General features: G+C 28.9%; 1 protein-coding gene across 1 annotated transcript; it reads right to left on the minus strand.

The window, feature by feature from the left end:
• Positions 1-7,273: 7,273 nt before the first annotated feature.
• LOC124819357 (uncharacterized) lies at positions 7,274-26,478 on the minus strand. The gene is made up of 2 exons (XM_065817044.1): positions 26,381-26,478; positions 7,274-17,193 (listed from the first exon to the last, which is right to left on the minus strand). The coding sequence occupies exon 2, from the start codon at positions 17,179-17,181 to the stop codon at positions 7,405-7,407; it is 9,777 nt and encodes a 3,258-aa protein (XP_065673116.1). The 5' UTR covers positions 17,182-17,193; positions 26,381-26,478; the 3' UTR covers positions 7,274-7,404.
• Between the last annotated feature and the right edge of the window lie 615 nt (positions 26,479-27,093).

A 27,093-nucleotide genomic window follows, 5' to 3' on the forward strand; every position in this document is an offset into this window, starting at 1 on the left:
AAGCCTTAGGAAAAACAGATAATTCCGCTTAACTTTTTACTATCTTCATAAATAATTTACTAGAACAAATTAGTACCAAAAATATATGCAAATTATATGCAGATGACACAAAAATCCTTAGTGTGGTTAGCACTGAAGAACAAAAACTTTGCTTGCAAGCTGACATTGAAAACATTGTTAATTGGGTTCAAGAATGGCTTATGGAAATAAATATTAGGAAATGTAAAATAATGCCTTTCAACTAATCCAAATCCGTTCCTCACCAATACTTTCTTGATGACCGTGGCTCAAACAACAGTCTCAACAGAATTCAACTTAAATCAACCTCATCAGAAAGGGACGTTGGTGTTTTAATTTCCAATGATCTAAAGCAAATTTCCAAACATCTATTTCTGCAGCCAAGGCTAACAAACTGCTTGGTATCCTAAAATACAGCTTCATAAGTAGAGATGCATAACTCTTGATAAAACTAGATACAACTTGTAGAAATTTCCATTAGCACTTGGTTTCTTTATTTAGAAAAGAAAATTTCTGTAATTGAAAGCATGCAATTGCGTCTTACAAAAGTACCACAAGAAATGAAGCCTTTTGATTATAAATCAAGACGCATCAAACTTAGTCTCATTTTTCTATGCAAACAAAGAAAACAATTGGACCTTAATTAAAAATTCAAATTAGAGAATAAAAAGAGTTAGTTAACTGGTTTATTAATCCAATTAACATTCCCCCCAGCTACGATTGTTGCATCCAATTGTGAAATAACAAAAACTGTCGCGTCCTATATAACTTTTTTAACAACCGTGTAGCAAACGTATGGAACGCTTTGGATGAAAATGTAGTAATAGCTATCTCAGTAAAAAAGTTCATAACTAATTTAGACCGGCATCTAAACAATTACCATAGCACATCATTTTCCGTGGTTGCTTCAATGCTGCTATACTAACTAGCTTTGCTAGTTAATGAACTTACGGTTCATGTATTGTTCCGTGTAACTTATTAATAATTATTATAATAATAAATAAAGGCGCATCTGGTAAAAATGATGCTTGGTAAAAATTTCTTTGCACGGATGATTTTCTTTTGAAAACATTAGGTAATAGTCTTTTTCTCGATGTTAAAGGTTACATTATGTTTGACTAAATATATCGTTCACTGTGCATATAAATCTTTTTTATAGTTAGAACGCAACATGCGTCGTGAACAAGCTTTCTCTAATTAGTCAATTAGCTTAATGTTTTTAACCACTATAGAATTTCTTCAGCCTATAAAGTTTTCTGCTCCTCGTTTTTATTTTTTCCTTCATCATTCATAAGTTTTTTATATTGAATAAACAGCTCTGGATATCTTACGCTTTCGAAGACTTCATAACTCACCCCAACAGGGGTTAAAGGATTTCTTAACTTAACAAGCGCTTGAAACTGAGTATAAGGAAAATAATTTTCATGATTAAGCATCAGCAACACGCTTTGCCAACTCAACTGTCCATTTAAAATTTTGCATTATTTTATTGTCACGTAATTTAACATCTGTTAAACTAAGTATAAAAACAATGCTGGCTGATATGCACGTTTAAATAAAGCTGTTCAAACAAGAACTTTTGGACAGGCTTGATTTTGGTATTAAATTGTTAGCGATTGCTTCACTAAAATTTGTTTATATTTTACATTTAAGTAAACCCTTTTTTGATTTCTAAGAGTGTCAACATACTTATTGAATTCAATTCAATTAGCTTCGATGTGTTGTTTGAGGTTTTCATTTTTTTTACTTTTTTTTTATTTTCATTGTATATCTCTCAATTATACCGAGCATACGTATTTGTCTAATTGTAAGTTTATTATATTATGTATATGCAATAATGGATAGAATGCTTTAAACAATATATTGTAGTTCGCAAGGGTTTTGTTGGCTCGGAAATGCTATCAATAAATGAAAAAACTATCAATAAATGAAAAAACTAAACTCAATAGAGTCGACCACACAGGTTTACTTTATTTACTACACAATAAAATTGGTTCTCTCACCTGGTCAAACCTAATTTAATTTGATGCCGGAAGTGATTTTAAAGGAGCTACTACCAAACTTTTTTACAAAAATAATTTTAAAATACGTTAAGGCAAAACTCAAAATTATTGCGAACAATCGATTGTTCAGCATAACCACCGTACTTTCTCTGAAAAAATTTTAGTTGTAAATATACTTAAAAGCTGCTAATGTCATCTTTGAAAAAGTCTGTTGCATAAGTTAAAGTTTTGTCAGCCGTAGCTAATACTTTTTGAGACAGTATAACTATCTTGTTAGAAGAAAAGTTAGTTAATGCTATTAGATTGAAATAAAGTATTTTTAGCTCAATCAAAGCCCTCTGAAAGAGCTGTTGTCCAAGATTAGTCATTAATTTCTTCAAACGTTAAAGTTAGATATCTGTATGCTCCAGGCAAGCTGGAAGGTAGACAAAAAAGGGCTGCTGATCCAATTTGGTCATTGACCTTTCATTCCATTGATTCAACGGTGACACAAAAGGGCTATATTGCAATTTATTTTTTTGTGGGTGGTGCAAATAACACATTTGTTTGGAAAGAGCAGCAAATAATTTTGCCTGTATTACCACCACTGGGACAATCCACTTCTAAGTGTCAAGTAGAGACAAATTTGCTTTTACTTGTGCATAGAATCTGGTTTGGTGTACCTTGCAGTTAAACCTTACTTGTTTGAATTTTATCTTTTTTAGTCGTCGTGTTACTTCGTATTGTATGAGACTTGCTAAAGACCTTTTTTAACAACTGCTCCAATGACTTTTTTAGCGTTCTTTTTATTTTATTGTTTCTCAGCTAGGAAATAGTAAATCTTAGGTCGTAAGCCAGCAGGCCGAGGTCGTAAGCCGAATGCTGAAAGATTCATAAATGCAGCGTCCATTGAATTTATCCTTTTATCATCACTTTGCAATGACTTCGCAAATGGTGGAAGCGTTGATTTAACGGTGAAAAGGAGAAAAATAGAAAAGAAAAAACGGCAAGAAATTATTTTAAAAATTAAAAAAGATATGTTAAAAATAAGAATAATATTAAAAGGTACAAACGAACTATAAGATTGAAAAAAACATAAAACAAGAAAATGAATAAAAAAGTAAAAGGAACAAATAGATTTAATAAAACAAAACAAAAACAATCAATTAAAAGCGTAGTAACAACTTAAAAGAAAAGAAGTTCGAAAAATGTTCGAAAAAATATCAAAAAGAACTACTTAAAACAAAAAAAATTCACTACAAATTTTCTACGCTTTTCTGTATCCACCAATTGTAACAAATATAATTTATTTTATTTTGTAGAAGTTTTTGTATTTGCCTTTTCGTTACGTAATTTTTGTTTTCCTTTTGCAGTTTTTGTACTTGCCTTTTCTTTTGCGTAAAGTTTGTTATTATTTGTGCCGTTGTTGCTAATGATTTTTATTGTTGTTTTAATTGAGTGTTTTCATATTTTTTTGTCTTTTTATTTAATTTATTATAGCTTAGTCATTATTTTTTTATAATTAATTTAATTTACACTTGCTTTCACTTATTAATATTACTGTTGAATTTTTTTGTTTGTTTGTTTATTTTCCAAGGACTATGTTTAAACTATATGAGTGACACCTAACCTAATTTTGTAAAATTATAAAAATTCGTAATTTTCAATTTTTGGTTAATAAATATCCTGTATCTTTCCCACAATCTTTTCATTACCTTCATTAAAACGTGGGTGATCGTTTCGATATTCACTAAACTTTTCTGCTCAGAGATTTCTATCATGTTTTTGTAAATATCATTGGTCTCTACATTAAATAATAATAATTCAGTATAAAGTAAGTGGGCTTTTTGACCATATTTAGCTTTGATTTGTATCAGTAAAAAGGAGGTAGGTTTTTTGACCACTTTTTTTTTGATCTGGTTATACCACAAGTTATTCATAAGTTATTATACCTTGAAGAATCAAGGACAGCTTGTTAGATATAAATAGGCTGTTTCAACTTAAGCTTTATTAAATGCTTTTGATGGAGAAATTGTCTTTAATTAATATTTTATAACTTATATAGGAAGGGTTGGCAACCAGTTTTCTTAGTCTGTCATCTTCACTGGATTAATCTTTCAGCTTTACAAAATCAACGCATATAAGCTTCTCAAGGTTTTCAATAGTTTTACCAAACACGCTGTTGTTCACGAACTAAAAAATTCATTCTTAAACACTGATTTTGATTTGAATCACTGTTTTGCTGAATATATTGTGCCATCAATCGTTCTTGTCTAAATTTGATAGCTCCATGAATTTTAGCGACATTCATTCCAAGCAATAACGCGCAATTTACTTTTCTTTATATTTTAAATTTGGTACAAGTTTTTCACAGAAAAAAAGGCTTTAATTTTATATACATAATCACACAGGAAGCTATTGCGGTTGACCTCTTGCTTATTTAAGAGAGTCTAGAAAAGTCACACACACACACACACACACACACACACATAATAAATTAACGTTGAGCTTCTCAGATCACTTTTTTGTGATATTCACTGAGACATTCTTATGAAATTGCTATCCTATCAGGAGCTTAAGGGTAATCGTTGTAAATGTTATGCAAATTTTAAGAGTACTCATTGATAGCCTAGAGTAGAAAATCTTCTGGAGCATCGTGTTGCAAGAGTTTTCTCAAAAATTTTAAGCAAATTTTAGGTTACTTATTGATAGCCTCTACTATAAACTGTTCTGGAGCAGGTGTTGCAAGTGTGTTTTCTGATGTGAAACCATAAAGGAAGGACTCAAACAATTTATTGGCGTCGACTTTAAAATTCGATCCGTATTTTGAAAAATTTTATTTATGGGTAAAGAATCCTCCAACTGGTATTTGCTGCATCATGGATTAGCTTTAACGATTGTTTGTATTAATATAAAAAATATAGCTTTTAGTTTATGTAATATCATAGTAGGCACGCTTTGGGTTATTTGCCTTAGCAAAGCGTTTTCTTACAAATGAGATATCACCTCCTAACTCTTTTTAACAAAAAAGATGCGCGTCAATGTCAGCTAAAAGCTCGAGATTAACTTTTGTCTTTTTCAGTAGGGTGTCCTATGGCATTCCTGAAATGCTAAAGTAGCCGAGGCGAAGTAGTTAGAGCTCTGGCTGAGATCCAAAAGGTTCTTTTTTCGACGCCGGCTCTAACCCAATAAGCGATATTGGTTAGAAAGGAGGCTTGATTTTTCTGGTTAAATGCTTCTCCGCGATGCTCTGTAATAAAACCGATAGGTCTTCTTGAAGCATTTTAATATCTAAAATGAAAAAAAAAAAAATAGTTATGGGCTGTGTGTTATAGTATATCATTTATATGCTCATATATATTTCAATTACATTGGCTAACAGCTTCACATTAATCTGAAAATAAATTTTGAGATAACCAACGAAAGTCTTACAGCCAAAGGTCTTCCAAACTTTTTATGCATGTTAATAATTTTGAATTTTTATTATTCTTCAAGCCAGTTTTGAGTAGAAAACTTTTTTAGATAATAAATATGCTTTATTAAATCTGTCAAACTAATGACATAATTATTAAAATAATCACCTTTACGACGGAGTTGTGTTGCTATGTGTTAATCCATTTTTTGTTAATACCAAGTCATGATTTTTCAATAATTTATAAGGTAAGTAGTTCATAAAATGTAAGCTATTGGTGAAAGAAAGATGGCATACACTAATGGTCATATATATTTTTATTGTAATCCGGATGGCGTTTATTACTTCATCAGTTTTACTGAGAGCTTTAATGATAAGGTGGCTATCATGACCTGTTAGGTTGTGAAAGACTATCGGGGCCTCAGTTTTGTTTGGGTAGATGCGTTTTGTTGGTTGCATTCATTGTGAGCAGCACCTCGGTATTTTCCCCTTCCTATAGAAATAATCTCATACTTTGTCATTGCCAAGATGTTAATTACAAATGCAACAATCGACAGTTTCTGTTGTGAATAGGCTAATGTATATTTCATACCGTTGAAATGCGGTGGAAAACTTCCTGGAAAAGCTTCAAGTTGACCTGGAAGAATTAAGCGAGGTTTTTAAAAACCCTGAGACAATGGTTATGACTATTGGCAACGAAGAAGCCAATAGTCATAACCATTCTCTCAGGGTTTTTAAAAACCTTGCTTAATTCTTCCAGCTCAATTTGAAGGTTTTCCAGGAAGTTTTCCACCGCATTTCAACAGTGTTACATAACTATGTAATTAAACAAACAAATACGTGCAAAGAGAAGGGGGTGTTAAATACAGCAAATATGTACAAATACAAATACAGCAAAATAACTTTTACCTTTTATCTGACTATCTTTTATCTTTCCTTAAACTAGATTTCTTCTTTTTAATATAAGAATTTTTTGTTTAAAAAATTACCACCACGTTTTTCAATAAAATAATGTCAAGTTGACTAAAGGCGCTTTTGTTTTTAATGCTTTGAAAAAAATATGCGTTAATTAAAGAAGGTTAGTTTTGTAATAAATAATGTATCCGCACATAGTGGAGGGTTTTTGTTACAGTTGCGTACTAGAGAGGAGGGAGGGTCCTAAATCAGTATTTTTTCATTGCACGTACTTTATGGATGCCCTCTAACAAAATTTAGAAATATTTCACTACATTAAATAATTTATCTAAGATTTTTTGCTGCATCAACAAAGCATTGGGCTAGTCAAATAAAATAATTAAAAATTACCCTGGAGACGCCAATTAAAATTTTGTGTTAAAAGTGAAAAAGTCACAAAACACCAGATTAAAGAAACTACTCTAGCACTTAAAGAATTTAAAAATAACCACCGCGATTGTAAAACTCTTGCTGCATCTTTATTAAAACAAAAAAGTTCTTATGAACTTATTGTGTTGATAAAGGTTTGGTTTCACTTGTTACAATGCATCACATTTTTAGCCATTTGCTTCAGCAAAAAGATAGAGCAATAAATATTTCATTACAACATACAGGGCTATTTAATTATTGCTTGATGATTTTATAAATAACTTCGAATAAGTTGTGAAAGAAGCGCAAGAATTTTAACAATTTTAACCGCTGTATATATAAACTAACTAAAAACTAAAATTAAAGCGCCTTATAACTGGTAAATGAACTCTTTTTTATTATTTTTGAGAGTGTTGATGAGAAAGACACGCACGATAAAAGGTATGTGTGATAAAACACAATTTTTGAAAGCGCAATCTTAACCTTACAACAGAATATAATATAAAAAATGTTTCTTTTCTCAAACACTTTACTCCGATCACCTTTACACCGTATCAAACTAGATGGCTTTAATAAATGCAAGTATAAAAACAAAACTAAAATAAGTTTTAAAAAAATTTGAAAACTTACTTCTTCTATTTTTAAATATTATTCTAAGTCTAACTAAAATTATAATAAAGAAGCAGTTCTTGTTCTATTAAAGAGCAACTGACAAACATCTGACAATGTAGAACCCATGCATCGTCCTCGTGCACGCAAAATTTCTACCGCAAATTTCACAATGTTTTTTTTTAAACTACTTTTGGGAGTTTCTAATTTTCTTTTTTTGCATTGTGGATTGTAATTAGATTCATCAGTTTCTGAAACATCATTTTTATCAGAAGAATTTTGAAAAATTCCAAGAAAATTCGAGTACGCATCTTCTTCATCTTTAGTTGAGAAAAAAAGTCCACCAGCTAATACATTAAGTTGAGCAATAAAAGAATCATCTAACAATTTATTTTCTGAATGAGGAAGGGCAAGAGAATTTTGATTAATTAATATGTTTTGATCACGACGTAAACGAGGTGCAAACATATGTAATCTTATACCACAATTTTTGTTGATTAAACGAAACATTGGAATTAGCTCATTTGCCTCATAAGAACTAATCAAAATATAGGTATCATGGTCAGAATTATTCTTAGGAGAAACTACTATCACCCAAGAAATCTCAAAAAGAAATTCATCTCCTCTCTTAGTATCTTTAATAACCATAGTGAACTCCTTTGAAACCATAAAGGAAGGACTCAAACAATTTATTGGTGTCAACTTTAAAATTCGATCTGTATTTTGAAAAATTTTATTTATGGGTAAAATGTCAACAAGACCTTCATGATTTATATTACCAGTTTTGACAAGTTCTACAATTTCTTTTGACAAATTTGGTTTATGTGGATTTTGACGAATAGGACGATTGACCTGACGTTCTTCTTCCAGCTCAGCTTCAAGTTCTCTTTCTTGCTCTTCGTTAAGGATACTTGCAAAACGTTTGTATTCAGATACATATTGATTACAGCGAAAAACAATATTTTCTCCAATTGAGGTTATTGTTTCTACAAAGGTTTTGGTTGCTTCGTTGTTTTCCGTAAAAAAAATAACTCGTTTATTCAAACTATTTTGAACAATTTTAGGAACAGTTTCTAATGACCGAGTTCCTCCGTAAAAACTTTCCAGATTTATCACTTCATCTTCAGAACACCTATAACCAAGTTTTTGAAGACTATCTATATTTAAGCTTTTTTTACGCATTTTATTTTTAAATATAGAAAATTCAACAGCTTCTTTAGTAGCATATCGAAGTCCTTGCAAAGACCAGTGCAAAAAGCCGTCGCGAATAGCATTACAGCTGTTACTAATTGCCCATTTTAGGATATCAGGAGTTTCAGGAATTTTGTCACAAGTTATCATTTGATTTACAATAGATATGTGGACGTCCCTGGAGGCGTAGAAATAAACTCTGTGTCCATTTCCCAGCATTCGCATACGCATACATGCTTGAACAAGGCGGTCTTTTGTAAGTCCCTCACCCAAAGTTACACAAGCAGCTGCTGGAACAGGAAACTTTAAATCTGTTCCCCTAGTATGAATATCATCTAAATATACAACACACCTATTGAGTTTGTGAAAGTATGGAGAAACAGAAAGTAAAGAGGCACGACCTTTTCTATCATAAACCATTATTCTATCTTCCTTGTCAAAATATATTGCTGCAGACACATCAGATGCTAATGAAAGCTTGAGCCATTCCTGGGCAACTTTTTCATTATCCATCTTCAACATTAGCGCACCTACATCAATTAAAACACAAGCTTTTGTTTCAACTAGCTTTTTCAAAATACATTCTTCTATACTATCAACACACGAATTTTTGTGATAATAGGTTTTATTTTCTGGTTGAAGTAAAAAGCTTAAAACCATAGCATTTGTACCTAATATTTTCGGCAAATCTTTTTGTCTAATGTTTAATGGAAAAAGCAATTGTAATTCATTTGTGCCACTGAACCCGGTAGTGTAATTTTTATATTTCGACCCATGATATTTTTTCAAACATAAATCCCATGCCGATGTTGAAATCTTGTAGGGAAACTGTTTTGCTTCTCGTGGATAAACAACTTGATTCAACCAAAAGTTTATGACACTCATACTGTAACTTAATATAGAATATAGCTTTTCTTTTTGTTCAATACTGTCTAGATTAACGCCATTCAGTTCGCGCAAATCGTTTGGTACATTATCAATTCCAATAGATGTAATCCATTGTTCATATTGAACTTCTTTGTGTGTGCATTTTTCTAAATTTACAAATACCTCATCAAGCTGGTTTTTACTAAGGCCACTCATATAATAACTAATTTGTGTCAAAATAATAGCCATATCAGGATGACCAAACTCAGTTCTTTCGGAAGCAACATCTTTAGCGCGATATGGTACAGCCATTTTTGAAGATGTTTTTGAAAGACTAACGCCAAAGTTAACTCTCCAACGTTTTTGAAGTGCCATATGTAAAACTTCAAAGAGAAGAAGTCCACGTAAAACTAACAACTTTTCTTTTAAAAAAGTATTCTTTTTGAAAAGTTTTGATAAATATTTGTTGCTCTCAAGATCACTGATGTCATTAGAGGTAATAAATAATTTAGCAAGCTCTTTATCACGTTGTTTAATTTTTGTTGCTATTGAAACTTCTGGAACCTCATTATTAAGAATGGAGTCAACAATTAAACAACACAATTCTTCATACATATTTTTGTTGCTGCTAATAAAACGAATACGTGAAAATGAATCGTATCGAGTATTGTCTACATAAAATTCAATATAGTTTTCTCCGTATTTTTTGAACATGTTTTCAATAAATTTATTAACTAATTTTAAGACTGCTTGAGAAATTATCCATCTCAGTTCACCACCATCAACAAGTAGCTGTTTATCAATTGTATAAATAACCTGATATTTAACGTTTAATATCTCATCTGCTTCATCCAAGATGTCACGAACATGTTTCTGAATCCAGCACCGCAATCGATAAAGCTTTTTTGCATTTCGAGATTTTTTACGACAATGCTCAAATGTTTTTAAATTAAGGGATAAACGGTATTCAGGTGTTGTCAGCATTATTCCACGCCCAAAAAGACATTTTCGGTAAACTCTCAGTATCTTTGAAGGATTCATGTTCAAATCTCTGCTACATGGAAGTATATAAACTCTTTTGTTAAGAAGTCCACCAAGTTTATCTGAAAGTAATTCAAAGTTTGTGTTCAAAAGAGGACGTAATACATTTACTCTAACAACGTGCTTCGACGTTGCTAAAGAAATTGCAAGTAAAGGTACAATAACACTGGTTTTTCCTTCTCCCATGTTTAATTGTTGAACAAAGTTTTCATTTGCAGATATCATGCTCTGAGCAACATCAATCTGAATGGGACGAATTAGGAAATTTGCTTCAAGTTCAAAAACAAGCCACTCAGGATTTGAAGAAGGAATCCAATACTCATGACCTATGTTAATTATTTCTTGATAGAGTGCAGCATTTAAAGTATTATTTTGAATTAGCTTAAGGCATCGAATAGCTCTTTGTTCATTTGTCCAGGATACAATTAATGCACCAATGCGATTAATAACACTTTGCGGAACTTCATATTTATCATTAATTGAAAGTAATGTGTATGCTTGTGATTTTAATGGTAATATACATGGAATTATAGTAACTGGGGTAACTCTTCTCCATAATCCTCCATATAATAGAGCAAAATCAAAATAGTTATCATTTTGAGGCATAAAGGCATCTTCTACTTCTTCCCACAAACTCTTTGATTTACTGGTAAATAAACAACTTCGACATTCATAAATTATTTCATTATTTTCAAAGTCTTTTTCATTTAAATATGAAAGTTTATTTTCTTGAATATTTGTACAACTGTTTGTTAGATTAATTTTCATAAAGTTTGATATGTCATCATAGCAATTATGGTCATCCGTCAAATTTTGAAGAAGTGACAATAACTTTTCAGATTGATTTTTTCTATTTAAGGTATCACAATTGTTTTTAATATTGAACATTGGTGCAGAAGATTTATTTTGAAACAAACTTATAGCATCCGGGTTTTCTTTAAGATTTTTAATCGGAACTTTGATTTTGTACGCGCTTGAAGAAGATTGATAAGTACATTTTGAATCCGATAACGGAACATGAATTTGATTAAATAATTTTGCATTGCCACATTTAAAATGCAAGTTATTTAAACGGATTTTACATTCTACTTCACCTAAAAATGATTTCAGTTTATCATTGTTATTCCATCTCAAAAACAAGTTCTTGACTTTTTCTTCTATTTCATCAATATTAACGATATCTTTTAATGTAATCGTTAATTGTTTTCTAGCAAACATAGTTGTTTGATTATTATTGGTATTGGATATTATAGACTCACCAATTGAATGAAAATCTACAATTTTTGTTTCCCATTGTTTTTGAGCCATATCTCCTATTGTATCAATTGCATTTTGTTTAAAATTCTCAAAACTTTTTTCGTCCTCTGAACACTTTTCGTTAAGATTGATATCATTGAATTCTTCGTTAATTACTTTGTGAATTTCTTTTAAATTGAACTCGGTCTCGTTAAGGTGCTCATATTCTCTTACAGACGGAGGATTTACTTGAATTTTAAGTAAAACTACTGCTAAAAGACTAAACAACAAGTCTTTATTTTCGCCTTTAAAAGCTAATAAAGATAAGAAAAGACAAAAATCAAAAAAGTCTTCATGAACATTTTGAGCCAAACCATATAACTGTAAGTAATTGTCAAGCAGATCAAAATTTTCAAGTGTAAACACGGATGATAATGAAAATACTAGTGGACCTTTTATACTTTCTTTATCTTTGACAAGAGTCCATAAATTAGAAGGAAGAAAACTAACACCATTTCGTTTATAATAATCTTCCATAATTAACCGTGAAATATTACTCTCTTCACAACCATTAGTGTAAGACCACGCAATTTCTCTTTTCGGAACTCCGCCAATGAACTTCTCGTTTTCAGCGTCTAAATGAGCGCATGAGTTTAACTGTGTTTTATAACGCCAATATGCTCTTTTCGTAAAGATGTTTTCATGTTGCATGGTTTTTTGTTCAATTGTTGGAAACAGTTTTTTATACATATCAGCACGATAAAGCAAAATATTCGACGCTAAAGCCAAACTCTCGTAGCCATAAGTTGAGTAAAGTTTTGGAAACCATGCGACAGATTGCAATTGTTGCGAGTCCACGTAATTTTTTATGCGTTTTGGAGCAAGTTTTGAAATACTATTTAAGGTATGTATTGCATTTTGATCAAATGGTCTGCATGAAAAAGTACGTCCAATTTGCAATAAACGCATTGAAGATTCTGTTCCAGTTAACTTTGTAAATGGATCTGGAAGTGAACTAGAGGTCGCAGCATGAAGAAGTGAGAGATAAAGCCAAGCTTCATGATTTGCTGGGCCACGGAGTTCACATAGCCGGTCGTCAATGTTGTAAGAAAAATAAGGTGGAGAAAGTAATTTATATAGATTAATTCTTACCATTTGATGACTGGAAGACTCTATTAGCTCAATAGCTGCTGAATGCGGAATAACTAACACTTTATGTTGACCAAGATAATTGCTATCAACAATTGGTTTATCCTCATGCAACAAAAGACTATTTTTTAGTCCAATAAGTGTTCCAATATTACCTTGATCATTGGCTACAATTAAACCCACGTGTTCCTGAGAAAATAACTTTCCCGTTTTCACTTCAACTTTAAAACTTAGATCCATTCGAGGTAATTCTGCGTTAACTGCAAAGTTTTGCTTTTTTTTTGTTTGAATCTGTTCTTTTTCTACTTGCATGTTTTCCTGTTCTGTAAAAAATTGTTCTTGATCTGTTTGCATATTTTCTGTTTTTTCTTCTTTTGTTTCTAAATATTTTTTTTCTGTTTGATTCTGCTCTTTATATGTTTTTGGTTGTCCAAATTTATTTAGCTGTTGTTGACTTTTTTGAAACTTTTCTTGTATACTATTTTTATGATAACTTACCCATATATGTACATATTCTCTAAGTTCAAGGCGACTTAAACAGCTATAAACTTCCTTGAAAGTGTTGCTATTAATATCTACTAAGTATCGCTTCCTTTGTAAATCGTATAAAGTTTTATATTGTACATTAAATTGATATGGGAAGTGGTCTTCAGATTTAGCATTAAAAAAATTAGCGTCATCAAATCTAACGGGTCGAAAATAAATAATGTTAGTGTTTTTACACAACCAGTGACTGTAATTATCAATAAAAAGGTTTGGAAAAAGTCCGTTAAACACTTCAGAAGGAATCAGTTCGTACTCGTTACCTAGGCTGGACCGTTCCACAACAACTTGTCCGTGTGTTCGATTAGAAAACAAAAATCTCGAGCCTTGAAAATTGTGAATACTTACAAATGTAGAATGTTGTTCAGCAGATGGTTGCACATCAAAAACATGTTCACCAAAAGTTCTTTGGTAAACAGATGATTTTGTAATGATATCTGGAAGCCGTCCAACAGGATTTCCATTTACAAGAAACTTTCCACTCAAAACATTAACTTCTAATGTTACTGATAAATTATCGGAAACAAATGTGTTATAATACCATGTTTGAGATGGTGGTAAATATGGTACCCAAAGATTACTGCAACTACCTTTGCAAAAATCTGCCCAATGAATAGTAAGAAATTTACTAAATATATATGCTTTTTCTAAAGCAAACGTGTTCCTTGCAATATTTTCAAAACGCAATCCTATTTGTCTGACCCGTCGAAGCAAATTTTTTCTCTCTGTATCAAAACAATTATTACCTAAATAAATATTATCGTGAATTCGAGCTACTGAATGCAGCCAATCAACCAGCGATTCTTTATTAATTATATATTCATAGCATCTATCAACGTCAAAAGTAAGCGCTGTAAATGCAGCGACATCAATTAACTTTAAACGCATTTCTTGGATTTCACTTAAGTTTGCTGACGTCAATTTAGAAAGTAAATGTTCAATTTCAACAGCCCATATTTGAGCAATTGAACGGCATTGTAATAAAAGTTTAAAAGCTTCGAAACGAATTTCAGCACTTGACAAAGAAAATATTCTTAGAGTAATTATAATAACTATATGGAGTTGATTGTGTTTTTTCCAGTTTTTTTTAATACTTTCTAAAAAATTAGATAAAGATTCTATTAACACATGACAAAATCCATCATTTTGAAGATCAGAGTGACTTTCAAAATAAAAAACAGGATCATTAATATCATTCATTATTGTCATATTATCGTTTTTAAATGCAGGTCCTGCTTGCCATAGTGCTTGTGCAATCAAAGCAAACACAGTTGGATTTTCAAAACTTAATGAGCGCATTTCAATTGCCTTGAGCAATTTTCTAAGTTGTAAACAATGACCAGCACGTAATGAACCAAAAGCTTTATATTCATCGAGTTTAAGATTCAAAGGACAGTTTACTTGAGAAGCCAAAACTTCGTTTTCTGTATGAGTTGTTCCGGCAATCCATGTCTCATCAATTATATAAGATTTGTTCAAAGCTTTCATTGTGTAAAATTTTTTTTTTATTTGTTTATAATTAACAATATTACATTCAACGTCTTCATTTTTATACTTTATAAAAAGTTTAATAGTAAGTCCACATGGTACGAAAACATCTGAACAAGAATTTATTAGTCGGAGTCTAAAGCGGGATGACGATATCAATGCAGCATCACTTCCAATGGAAACTAAAGATTTTAAGCATTCTGAACTGACCCATGAACTCAACTGCGGATGTGACTTCCATTTCTGTTTAATACAAACCTTTTGAAATTGTTTTTCGTCTAATTTTTTATGAACCAAAAACAGAGCATCACGAAGACATCGTATACTGACTGGTATAGACAGTTCAAAGACAATAGCATTTTGTTCCCAGTCGCATTCAGGAATTGGATCTTCATATCTATCAATTGTCATAGAATAAGCTTCTTTATATGTTTCACATTCACAGCATCTTTCATATGCTTTACAAAATTGAAGGTGACTTCTTTTCGGATGCCTTGCTATCAAACTGTTGTAACGATCAAAACTTTGTTGAAACTCTCTTTTTTTTTTTTCACGTTGATTCTCAGCATACAAAAGAATATCTCTTCGTATTTGTTGCATTGCTTCATTTTCATTGGCTAGCCTTGGTCCAAATGAATTCTCATTTACTTTGTTTGTTATGATGCTTTGGTGAGTGGCAAGTTTATTTCTTTTCAAAAAATAGCCTTTAACAGAATGTAAATACCTCATATCTTCAAGTAATGGTGTTAGTAAGTTATCAAAGTACTTATCTTCAAAACTACTATGATATTTAGCCAGTAAAGGACATTTTTGTAAAGCAATTGAATCCAATGCGGCAGTTATTAGAAGTAGCGTTAAAACCATTTGGCTTAATCCAACTGGATCAGAAGCGTAGAAGGCTAAACTTATTTCAAGATATTTATAGAACAAATCAAACAACTGGGAACTGTTTTCAAGAAACTCTGTGATATTTAGCAAAAAATCTTTCCACAACACCGTTCTAACCCACACTTCAAAATCATAAAGTTTTATTTCTGTTTCTTTGTTTTGATTGGAGTTTTCAAGGAAGCTAATATCAAATAGAAAATTTACACTTCCAAAACAAGTATTGCGGCTCATACATTTTGGATTTTTTATATCCACTTTTAAGTTGCTTTCTTGTTTAAATGCTTGCTTTATCCGAGTAATTGTCGAATTATTCAAGTTATGAATTATATGTTCACATGGGCGAAGCTCTAATATATTAACAATTGCAAATTTGGAACAACTTCCTTTGTGGTTAATCCAGCGAATGTCTGCTTCTTGTCTCATTCTTTGCAAAATATCACATCCATTTTTAATTACAATATTTATCCATGTAATTGTTTGGTTAGATAATTCCACGTTTTGGTTGGAATTGTCAATATAATTTTTCAACTTTATCATTCTTCTACTTACCTTGCTTAGCATCTGCATAATGATATCATTATCATCAAAATTGCCAGGTATATCTTTAAGAAAACTAGTCATGATATGAATCATCAAAGATTTGTAAACAACTGTTCCTTCATTTTTTCCAAGCTCTGTCACAAGCATTATTTGAAGAACACATTTAATTGCAAACCACTCTCCAGAACGACGCCAAGGGTTTCCTATTCCTTTTTCATATAAAACTTCGTGTCGTATTACTTTATGAACACGATCAAAGTCTTTATCTTCTGGTATTGTTCCAGACATTGCTCCCAACAACCAAGAAATGACAAACACAGGTTCAGCAACATCAAAATAATCAGGATATTTAACACCAGCTTTTACAGCTGTTGTCAATGTACTTTCCGACACTTTGTTGCACAATATAGCAACTTGCCTAGAAAACGCATCAGATAACAACCGATCAAATGGAATTGAAACTGCTCGTTCTGGAAATGTCTGAAACAAATCTCCTTCAATCAAAACCTTTTCATTACTTGGTAAAGCTCTAAACACACTCATAAGAGCATTTTTATTGTCTTCAGATAGTCTAACAGTTATTACAGAATTATGAGCTCGAACATATATAGCAAATGTTTGACCGGGCTCCAAAGCAACAAGTGAGTCCTTAACTTTAACTTCATTAACTGAACTGCATTGTATACTTTTCCAAATTTCCATTGTCTTTCGAACGGAATTTAGACCCGATATAGGCGTGTTATCGTTAGGTAAATAACTATAGACAAGCTTCACTAACGTTCCAGAACAACTTTCCTCTTCTTCTCTGCGTGGCAGTTGTCGAATGAGAAATACATGATGAATGAACAATTCCATTTGGTCATTTTTTTCAATATGGAAATATTTTCTCTCCATTCACAAGATTTTCTAAAAACCAATTTTTATGTATACTAAAAAGTATTATCGCACTAACACGTCTAATTTTTTTAATCAATAAGAATTATTTTATTTAACAAAGTAAAATAGTATTTTAGTACGTTTAAAATAGTATTTTAGTAAGACTAATTCAAATCTTACTAAAATAAGTCAAATTCTCAGTTTAATCTCATCTATTTCTTTTTTAAAATACTCATTCAAAAGAGAATAAAAAAGATTAAAAACTTAGCAAAAGTTTTTATTTTTACAAATTATAAAAATGGAAAACTAATAACAATAGTAATAATAATAACAACAATAACAACAACTATAATAATAACAATAAAATTATAATAACAATAGTAATAATAATAACAACAATAACAACAACTATAATAATAACAATAAAATTATAATAACAATAATAATAATAATAACAACAATAACAACAACTATAATAATAACAATAAAATTATAATAACAATAATAATAATAATAACAACAATAACAACAACTATAATAATAACAATAAAATTATAATAACAATAATAATAATAATAACAACAATAACAACAACTATAATAATAACAATAAAATTATAATAACAATAATAATAATAATAACAATAATAACAATAATAGTAATAGCAACAACAACAACAACAACAGAAATAACAACAACAATAGTAATAATAATAATAAGAGTAATAATAATAATAATAATAATAATAATTATAATATTAATAATATATATATAATATTATAGTTAATATATACATATATATATGTATATATATATATATATATATATATATATATATATATATATATATATATATATATATATATATATGTATAAAATAAATTATTTCTGAAATTTATCTAAATCAAGAATTTTTTTTTTATTATAAATGAGGAATTCTTTTCCCGCTAATTTGAATGGTTTAGGTAGAATAGTTTGATAAATGATTCCAGAATTAAGTTAACTTTTAACCATACGCTTTCTTTTGAAAATTTATTTTTTGGAACCAAAACTAGATTCAAAGAATGTTAGGTTAGGAAGCATCTAAAATTATGTTGACAAGTATACATAAGTGGGTTATCCAAAAGTGTGCAAAGAAGGGGAGTGTTAGTTTCTAAAAAATAATACCTTTTTTTTTTGACTATTGACAAATACAAAGGCCAATAGATTCCCGTTATATTTACATCTAAATAGTTTTGGAAAAAAAGAAAAAGTCAGCAGTTTATAAATTTTGCAGTTATAAAAACAAATTTCTTTCTTTTGTTAATTTACTTATAAATTAATGTGGAAAGGTAGAGCTCAATGTTGGTATCTAATTAGAATTGATGGCTTATATTTTCTATTTTGATAATTATTTGTAGATGCCATTACATTAAAAATTATCAGTAATTGGATAAACTGAACACTGTGACTAGGTTGCTTTGATATTGTAGATAAAATCTCTGATAGAATACCTTTTCTGAAAATCTTTTAGGAATAAAAAATTGAACACCAAAGCAAACTAAAATTTTAACAACTACTTTCAATGAATTTGCAAATCTTTGTAAATTTGGAAAGAAATAAACATTGTATACTTCAACCTTTCATCAAAACTTCTTTCTTATTAATCTATAGATTTTTTCTACAATTTATTAAATTAGAGATTCAATCAACCAACAAAGTCTATTTTTACAACGTTAAAATATAAAAAAAAGGAAGCTATTTTTAAAATTTATGAATAAGTAGACAATATCAACCAATTCATAAAGTTTTAAAAATGGCTTCTTTTTTTTTATATTTTAAGGTTGTTTTTTAAATTTAAGCAATCAAAAACCATATCCTCCATAACAAAAATTTCTGTAGTTCAAGCTGCTTCTGGTGACAGTTAAATAAGATGATTCTGATGGCATACTAAACAAAGGTCTGTAGATCCAGCTGTTTCTGGTAAAAAAAAATACTGTGGAAAAAATATTTCTTCTTAAAGCTTAACAACCAAATACAACACAATTTTCACCATGTATATTAAGAAAAAACAATTTCAATGAAAATAAAAAAAGTTCAAAAACAATCTTTCTATGCAGGTTCAGAAGTCCGAAAACAACACCAAACAGTATGAAAAAGTTAAAATAATGCGCTTTGTTCGCTTTTAAACTATATTTTTCTTATAACAATAGTTTTGCTTAATTTATTTTATGATAATGTTTTATTGTTATTTTATTGTTGTTATAATTATACACTTATACTTGATTATTATTATTATGTATTGGAACCATTGAGTTTGCACTAATTTTTACAAACTATATGTCATCTTTTTTCAGATTTTTCACATTCTATTACCGTTTTATGCCAGGCTTTTCTGATTAGCATTTTTTAAATGCTCACATAAGACTATGCCATTTGAGTTGAAGCTAAACTAAAATCTATCAACTTAGAATATCAATTTACAATATCATCTAGATTATATAGTAATGTCAAGGTATCTTGAAACTAAATCTAATTTAAGAGATACTGTTACAGATCCTTATAATTTCGACGGTTCAACTAATTGTAAATACTATGAGACTATAAAAACCATTAAAAAACTAATCAAAATTCAGATTTTTATATTTATCTCAACATTGCTTCCTTACCATTTCACATTGGTATTTGCTGCAGTTTTTTTAGCACTCTTCATACATTACCGATGGCAATAAGTATTAATAAATCCAATTTATATGTAAACAATATAAACATAACATTCTCTTACAAAATTTTAGAATCAGTTTCGTATCTTTTTGTTATATCCATTATTCATTGAAAATGATATACTCAAATGACGTATACAAAGCTAAGATTTAGTTTATGTCATATACATCTGTATGTATATAACATGAATTTAATCTCACCTTTGCATATGTCATTTGTGTATGTCAATTTCAATAAATTATGAAATTACCTAAAAAATACTAAACTGATTTTCTGCTCTTTTGCAAGAGGCTGTTTATATATATATATATATATATATATATATATATATATATATATATATATATATATATATATATATATATATATATATATATATATATTTATATATGTATGTACATATATGTATATATGTGTATGTATATATATGTATATAAATATATCTATCTATATATATATATATAAATAATATGTATATATATATGTGTATATATAAATATATATATATATATATATATATATATATATATATATATATATATATATATATATATTATATATATATATATATATATATATATATATATATATATTGAACTATAGTAACCTTATGATTTATAAATTTTTTGTATAAACAATTTTTGCAACAATAACAAAAATAGCACACATTAAAGGACCTCTAACAGGTGATGCGGAAGTTATCGGACAAAATAAAAACGTCAATAACTTATTTATAAATAAAAACACAAACTTCTATTATATTTTTTTTAAACAAAGCATTTATCTTTTAATAAAAATATATTATTTTTTATATGAAAAAACACCACCATCTGCAATTGATCTCAATTTCGCTCTGACGCCTTTCATATGTGACTGTAAAAAGTTTAAATCAATTTCTTTTAGTTTTAGTTTAATGCGATCAATCAAAACTTGCTCTGTTGAAGTTTGCCAATCTCCCTAGTAAACCTTCTGTGCCAAATGTCCCCAAATATTTTCAATTGGGTGTGCTTGAGGCACATTTGAGGGATTGGATTCTTTATCAACGTAACAGACATTTTGATCCATCCAATTTAGAGAATCTTTACAATAATAAAAACTTGCTAAATCTGGCCAAAATAAATAGTTAAAGTCTCCATGATACTTGTGAATAAATGGAAGAAGTCGTTATTCTAAACATTCATTAATATTGATTGATGAATTGATTGCTACAACCTTGGAAGTGCGAAACAATGGCTCGGACATACCACGGTCAGATATGGCTATCCATATTAATAATATTTTTGAAAATTTCTCTTTTCCTATAAAACGAACACTTTCTGGGCATGTCTTTTTGTTGTTTGTGTAGTATCCAGAATTTCCAGGCATGCTCTCCCCTGCAAAACAAAAGTATTTTTTGTCATCGATGACTTGAAGCGATTTTGTGTTATAGAGTTGGTTTACTAGTTTCCTGCTTCTTTTCTTTGCCTTTATTTGTTGTTCTATAGTGTATTTTGGAGTCTTTTCACGTTTTCTATATTTAATATTCTTTTTTTTTTAATTGACGACCAATTGTTGATTGATTTACACCGAATTTAGTACCTATTTTTCTCTGACTGACCCCTTTTCGATTGTTGACAAGTCTCGTAAATTCGTTAATTTCTTTTCTCTAGTTCAGGATGTCGGACGACTAGGGTGCTTTCTATCAGAAAACGATTGAACAGTTTAAAGTCTTTTTAGGCTATCATATATTGTACCTCGAGCAAATCCTTCCTTTTCAAAATGATTTACGATTATTTTTTTTTATATTAGGTTTATTTACAAAAAAACATATTTAGTCGCTTTCGTAAAGATTCTCGTTCAGCTGCATCTAACCTCATTTTAAATAATTGTGTTTGAAATAATAAAGTTTATATTTTAAAGAACGTTTATGCCTACGCATAAAACCACAAAGACTAATTATTATGCTCAAATAATGAAATTAGGATTTGTCCGATAACTTCAGCATCACCCGTTAGTGCTAATAATTTAATAAGTTTAAAATTTAAATTTTTGAAATAATGTATTTTTGACATTGTATTTTAAATAAAACATTTTCAGACAATAAACTTAATATGAATTTCATTTTTATTTGTTTACTGGTTTGAAAAATTTATGTTAATACAAATTTTTAATAATATATATAATATATATATATATGTATATATATATATATATATATATATACATATATATATATATATATATATATATATATATATATATATATATAGATATATATATATATATATATTTTTTTTTTTTTTTTTTTTTTTTTTAATTCACCTTCCCAAAGCCGAGAAGGCCACTACAGATGAGGAGGCTACTTGTGGTTATCACCCTCTCTCAACTCTATAACTTCGAAACACGAACCTTGACGAACAAGGCCGCTGCGCGGAGAAACAAGTTGAGTGCGGTACTACCAGGGACGTGGTGGGTATATATATATATATATATATCATAAAAAAAGTACAATAATCGGCTGCAAATTTTTACATTTTTCTATGAATAATAACAATTTTTTTTGTGGTTATCAAGGTATTCCCAGAAAGCAATACGAACTTATTACAGCGCTTAGCAAAACAAGGTTTTAAATCTGAGCGTCAAAAGGTAAAGTGAACTTTTAAAAAGACATCACGAATTTGCTTTTTTGTTAAATCTTTAAAAAGATAAAGTGAATTTATTTTTAAAAGTTTATTTAAAAGTCTAATTTAAAAGTCTATTTAAAAGTCTATTTAAAAGTCAAACTGAAAGTAAACAAGACATAAACTGTAGAAAATACGGTGCAAGTTATGTTAAATTAATACAAGAATCAGCTTGGGCTTGGAAAGAGTTATGTTTTGGAAAGAGTTAAATTAAATTTACTTTTTTAAATTTATTCTTCCTTTGTATAAAATTCCAATACTTTTAGACACTTTAGTGCAAATGTAATTAATATGTTGTTTCCATCTGATGTTCATGTCAAAAAAAGCATCTAAATTTTAATACTTAATCTTTCCATAAATGATTTGTGTTCATTACTTAAAAATCCATGCGACGATATATATGCGGACAATAGCAAAGTTATTGCAAAATTAGATAAAAAATGTAATATTTCAGAGCTACAAAATGATGTTGACATTATACAAGAACGGTCTAAAATATGAATGATGAAATTAAATTTAGATAAATCCAAGGTTACGCACATTGGCAAGTTAAATCCAAAACATTGATATACTTTTGGACAAGCTGAATTTAAACAAGTTCTTAGCACTACTGAGTTGGAAAAAGATTTAGGAGTAACAATTTTGCCACATATAAAAGGTTGCAAAATTGTTACTCCTAAGTTTAAATTAAATAAGATGTAGCCAAAGCAAATCGTAGACTAGGTCTATTTTCAAAAATATATAAATACAAAACCAAATTATCTTTTTACAATTTTTTAAATGCTTTAAAAAAAATTGAATGACTGGCTCCTCCTAAAAAAAAATTACAAACTAGATATTTTAAGAAAAGCAGATCATTGCACGATTACCTATTTCAAAAATAATCTTCATAAAAATTTCTTCACAAATCGAGTTTTAAAATTATGGAACAAACTGCCTACTTCAGTTGTTGAATCCCATTTTGTTAATGAGTTTAAATTAAAAATAAACAAGCTATGTTTTGCAAGCTAATTGTTGGTTTTATTTAAGTTGTTTCGTAAAATTTTGTAAAACCTGTTATTTGAATCTGTCATTGGCTTGACTTGGCATTAACCTTTTGCAGAAAATATATTATTATTATTATTAAATCTCTTTTCATTTAAACTTGATCAATAAAAATTTGAGGCAAACTATTGGTCAAGGAACCTTTTTTGGAGAGTGGGAAAGAGATTTCGTTTCTCTATAATTATATTTAGAGTTACTTTGTTACATTTGATCCAATATGATACTTTTTGTAGCTCATCATTTATAGTCGGAGTTTAAAAATAACATTTTTAGAGAGGAACTAATTTGTATAATCTGCAAATATGATATTTAAAAGATTTTAGACTTTACAAAAGTCAATCAAGAATAAAAGTGGCTCCAGAATAAAACGTAGTGGATTATCACGCTATATTTCTAAAAAACGGTTTGATATATATATCATTGTAATAGACGAATTGATATATTGATATATATTATTATAATAGAAGAATTGTTTTCAATTTCTTAAATAGCTTCAATAATATTGCAAAACTCAACTATTTATCTCACAATGTTTAAGTTTACGGAGCAAAATATCGTGATCTATAGTTTGAAACGCTTTAGATAGATCAATAAAATTGACTAATGTAATTTGAGACCTTGCAAAAGAATTGTAAAGTTTGTCTACAAGCTGAATACTTGCATGTTCAGTTAAATTATTTTTTTTTTAAATTATCAACAATAATCTATTATACAAAAATCAAATTTTTAAAAATTGATTTGTGTGTAATAAACTACTGCTATTAAAATAATTGTATATTTCATTGTATGTAACTTTTTTTAAATGTTTTGGTAAGATAGAAAGAACAGAAGGGTGGTAATAACTAATATTAGTTTTGTCATATTTACAAATTGGAAAAAATTGGGCATTTTTAACTAACCAGGAAAAAATCTATGATCTATATTATGCTTTAAATGCTTAAAATAACTTTTATCTGCTCATAGCACTCTTTAGTTATGTGTCCATTAATTTCATCAGCTCCTACTGCTTCAACAAATTCATCTACTGCTATGCATTTTTTAAGAGATTTGTAGACTTTTTCAAAACTCTTCAAAGAATAAATCAAAAAATAACTCATTTTCACAACCTTAAAAACTATGTATGGTCGAACATTTTTAAATAAGTTTTTAAAGCAATTTTTTTTATTGCAGCCATTTTGCTATAATTTGTTAATAATTAATTTCTTTATCGATTATTTTTATATCATATTTTTACTAAAATAATTTCTATGCTGGTTTATCTTTCTTAGGTCTATCTTGTCTTTATATAGTTTTGTTTATTAAAACGATATCAATCTTTATTTCAAATGGTATTCACAAGAAAGATTAAAGGAATAAAATAAGGGAAGGTGTTGAATATATTCAAAGTACTGCCTGCTTTGTAAAAAGAAAAAAAAGAAAAAGACGGAAAAAAACACATACTAAAACTTTTTAGCCCCTGTGTTAATCCGATTGCTGTCATTAGGTTAACCTAATTTCAGCATGTTTTCCACCTATTGCATAATCTAACATCATGTGCAATCCTGTCCGCTTTCTCAATGCATTCTTTCTAACACGACTACTTCTATCTTTTACACAAAGATAACTTCGTTCTTCCAAAATTCACTTTACTCTTGGCTGTAAAGCGGTTATGACGCTCTATCTTGGGGGGCTGAACATGTCTTTGCGTGCCTTGGTATGGTGGTCTGTTAGCGTGCCTCTGTATGGCAATTAGCCGGAGGAGAATAAACCACAATACCAAAAAAAAAAAATGGTTTGATTTGAAAATCATTTTGGCCCAAAGTATTCAGCACAAAGATTCTACCCCTCCATAGAATTATCTCCAGATATCAATCTTGCTTTTAAATATTAAGTTATATTTAGATGAATTAATCAAAATCACAAAAAGTTGCTTTAATATTAATGTAAAATATTTTATTGAAATTTCCTTTTCGAAGTCTAAAAAACTTAATTTTAAAAGTAGAACCAACCATTGTTGCTATTATGAGCAAAAAAAAAATATATATATTTTTAAGGCAGATATGAGAGGATGCAAAATATTCTTCTCAGGTATTTTTGTCTATTTTTATAATCGATTAATTGTGTAATATTTATAATAATAATTTTTATATTTATTATTATAATACTATTTTGTGTTCATAAATACAATTTTTTTATAATTCGATTGATAATACAGCATTAACTTCCCAATATTCTAGTAGTTGTAAATGTAATGTTCACACTTAAAACTAAAAAGAAATCTCTCTATAAATGCTTTTTTTAAATCAAATAATATTTCACTTAGTCTAAAAAATGAATACTTTATTTCTGCTTTCAGTGTTTAGAAAGTGAAGGTATAGCTCCCGTTTTCTGAGTTATAACATGACGTACAATTAGTTTTACTGAGTTTCACATAATACATACACAACAAAAAAAAGGTGCAATTTTACCCACAAACCATTTAGGATCTATTAAGGGCTATAAAAAAATTAATACTAATAAATAAAAATAAGATTTTAACTGACTCAAAAACATTATCCGAAATGAAGGTTGGTTTTACAAATTTATAACAACATTAAAAATTTTATGTTAATTACCATTATTAATTTTAAATTAATGACTAGAGCATATATGTAAATGTATGAACTATTTTTGGAAAACTCGTGCCCACTGGGTACTTATATTCATACGAATAATATCAAATATATTTTACAAAACACAGTGCTCAATGTTCTTAAAAGAACAGAGCAATGAATTGTTAGAAGTTGTATAACTAAATGAATATACAAAAAATATTTATTTGTATAATATACCTAATTAGTTTTGTTGAATAATAGCGTACTCATTCACAAAATTCTTCAAACTTTCTAAGCTCTTGAAAATGAGTTAATTCTAGATTTTAACCATGTTTGAAAACCTTAACTAATTTATACGTAATGTCTGAATCTGTTTATGCGTTTTCAATGAATTTCCGAGAAATATTCAGTTCTATGAATAACTAATAACTGTATAGAAATAATAAAAAAAAATTATTTTTGTGAAGCAAAATTAAAATTTTATAAATTCAAATAAAAAATCTTAAAACTTTTGATAGCCAAACAATATTAAAGAATTTGGACTTTGAACACCGCAACAAGTAACTGTGACTCCATGGTCATAGTGTATAATTTAAGGGTGCATACTTATTAAACTTTTATAGATTTTGCATAGCTTAACTGAGATTACAGAAACTGTGCAAAATTTGTGCTAAACTTTAAAAAGATCTTAAGGGAAAAAAAAAGTTTATTTTTTGATAAAGTGAATTATTGTAATAAATAATTTTACTTGTAATTAAAATATTTAAAACGAGTTTTTTTTAAAGTGATAAATTAAAGTGATCTAATTTCTAATAAATTTAAATTAGCGACTATTACTGGAAACTTTAAACAGCTTTATTAAAAAACAGTAAAAACCATATAAAGTTCACTTATTAAAACTAAATAAATAATTTTCGACTACTCTTAAATTATTTAGTAACCTTATCATT

Source organism: Hydra vulgaris, chromosome 14 (assembly GCF_038396675.1).
Source record: "Hydra vulgaris chromosome 14, alternate assembly HydraT2T_AEP".
In the NCBI taxonomy this organism is placed as follows: Eukaryota; Metazoa; Cnidaria; class Hydrozoa; order Anthoathecata; family Hydridae; genus Hydra; species Hydra vulgaris.

Bases quoted from the DNA above. Each gene is read 5' to 3' on its own strand.
- LOC124819357 (XM_065817044.1), bottom strand. From the start codon at position 17,181: ATGGAGAGAAAATATTTCCATATTGAAAAAAATGACCAAATGGAATTG.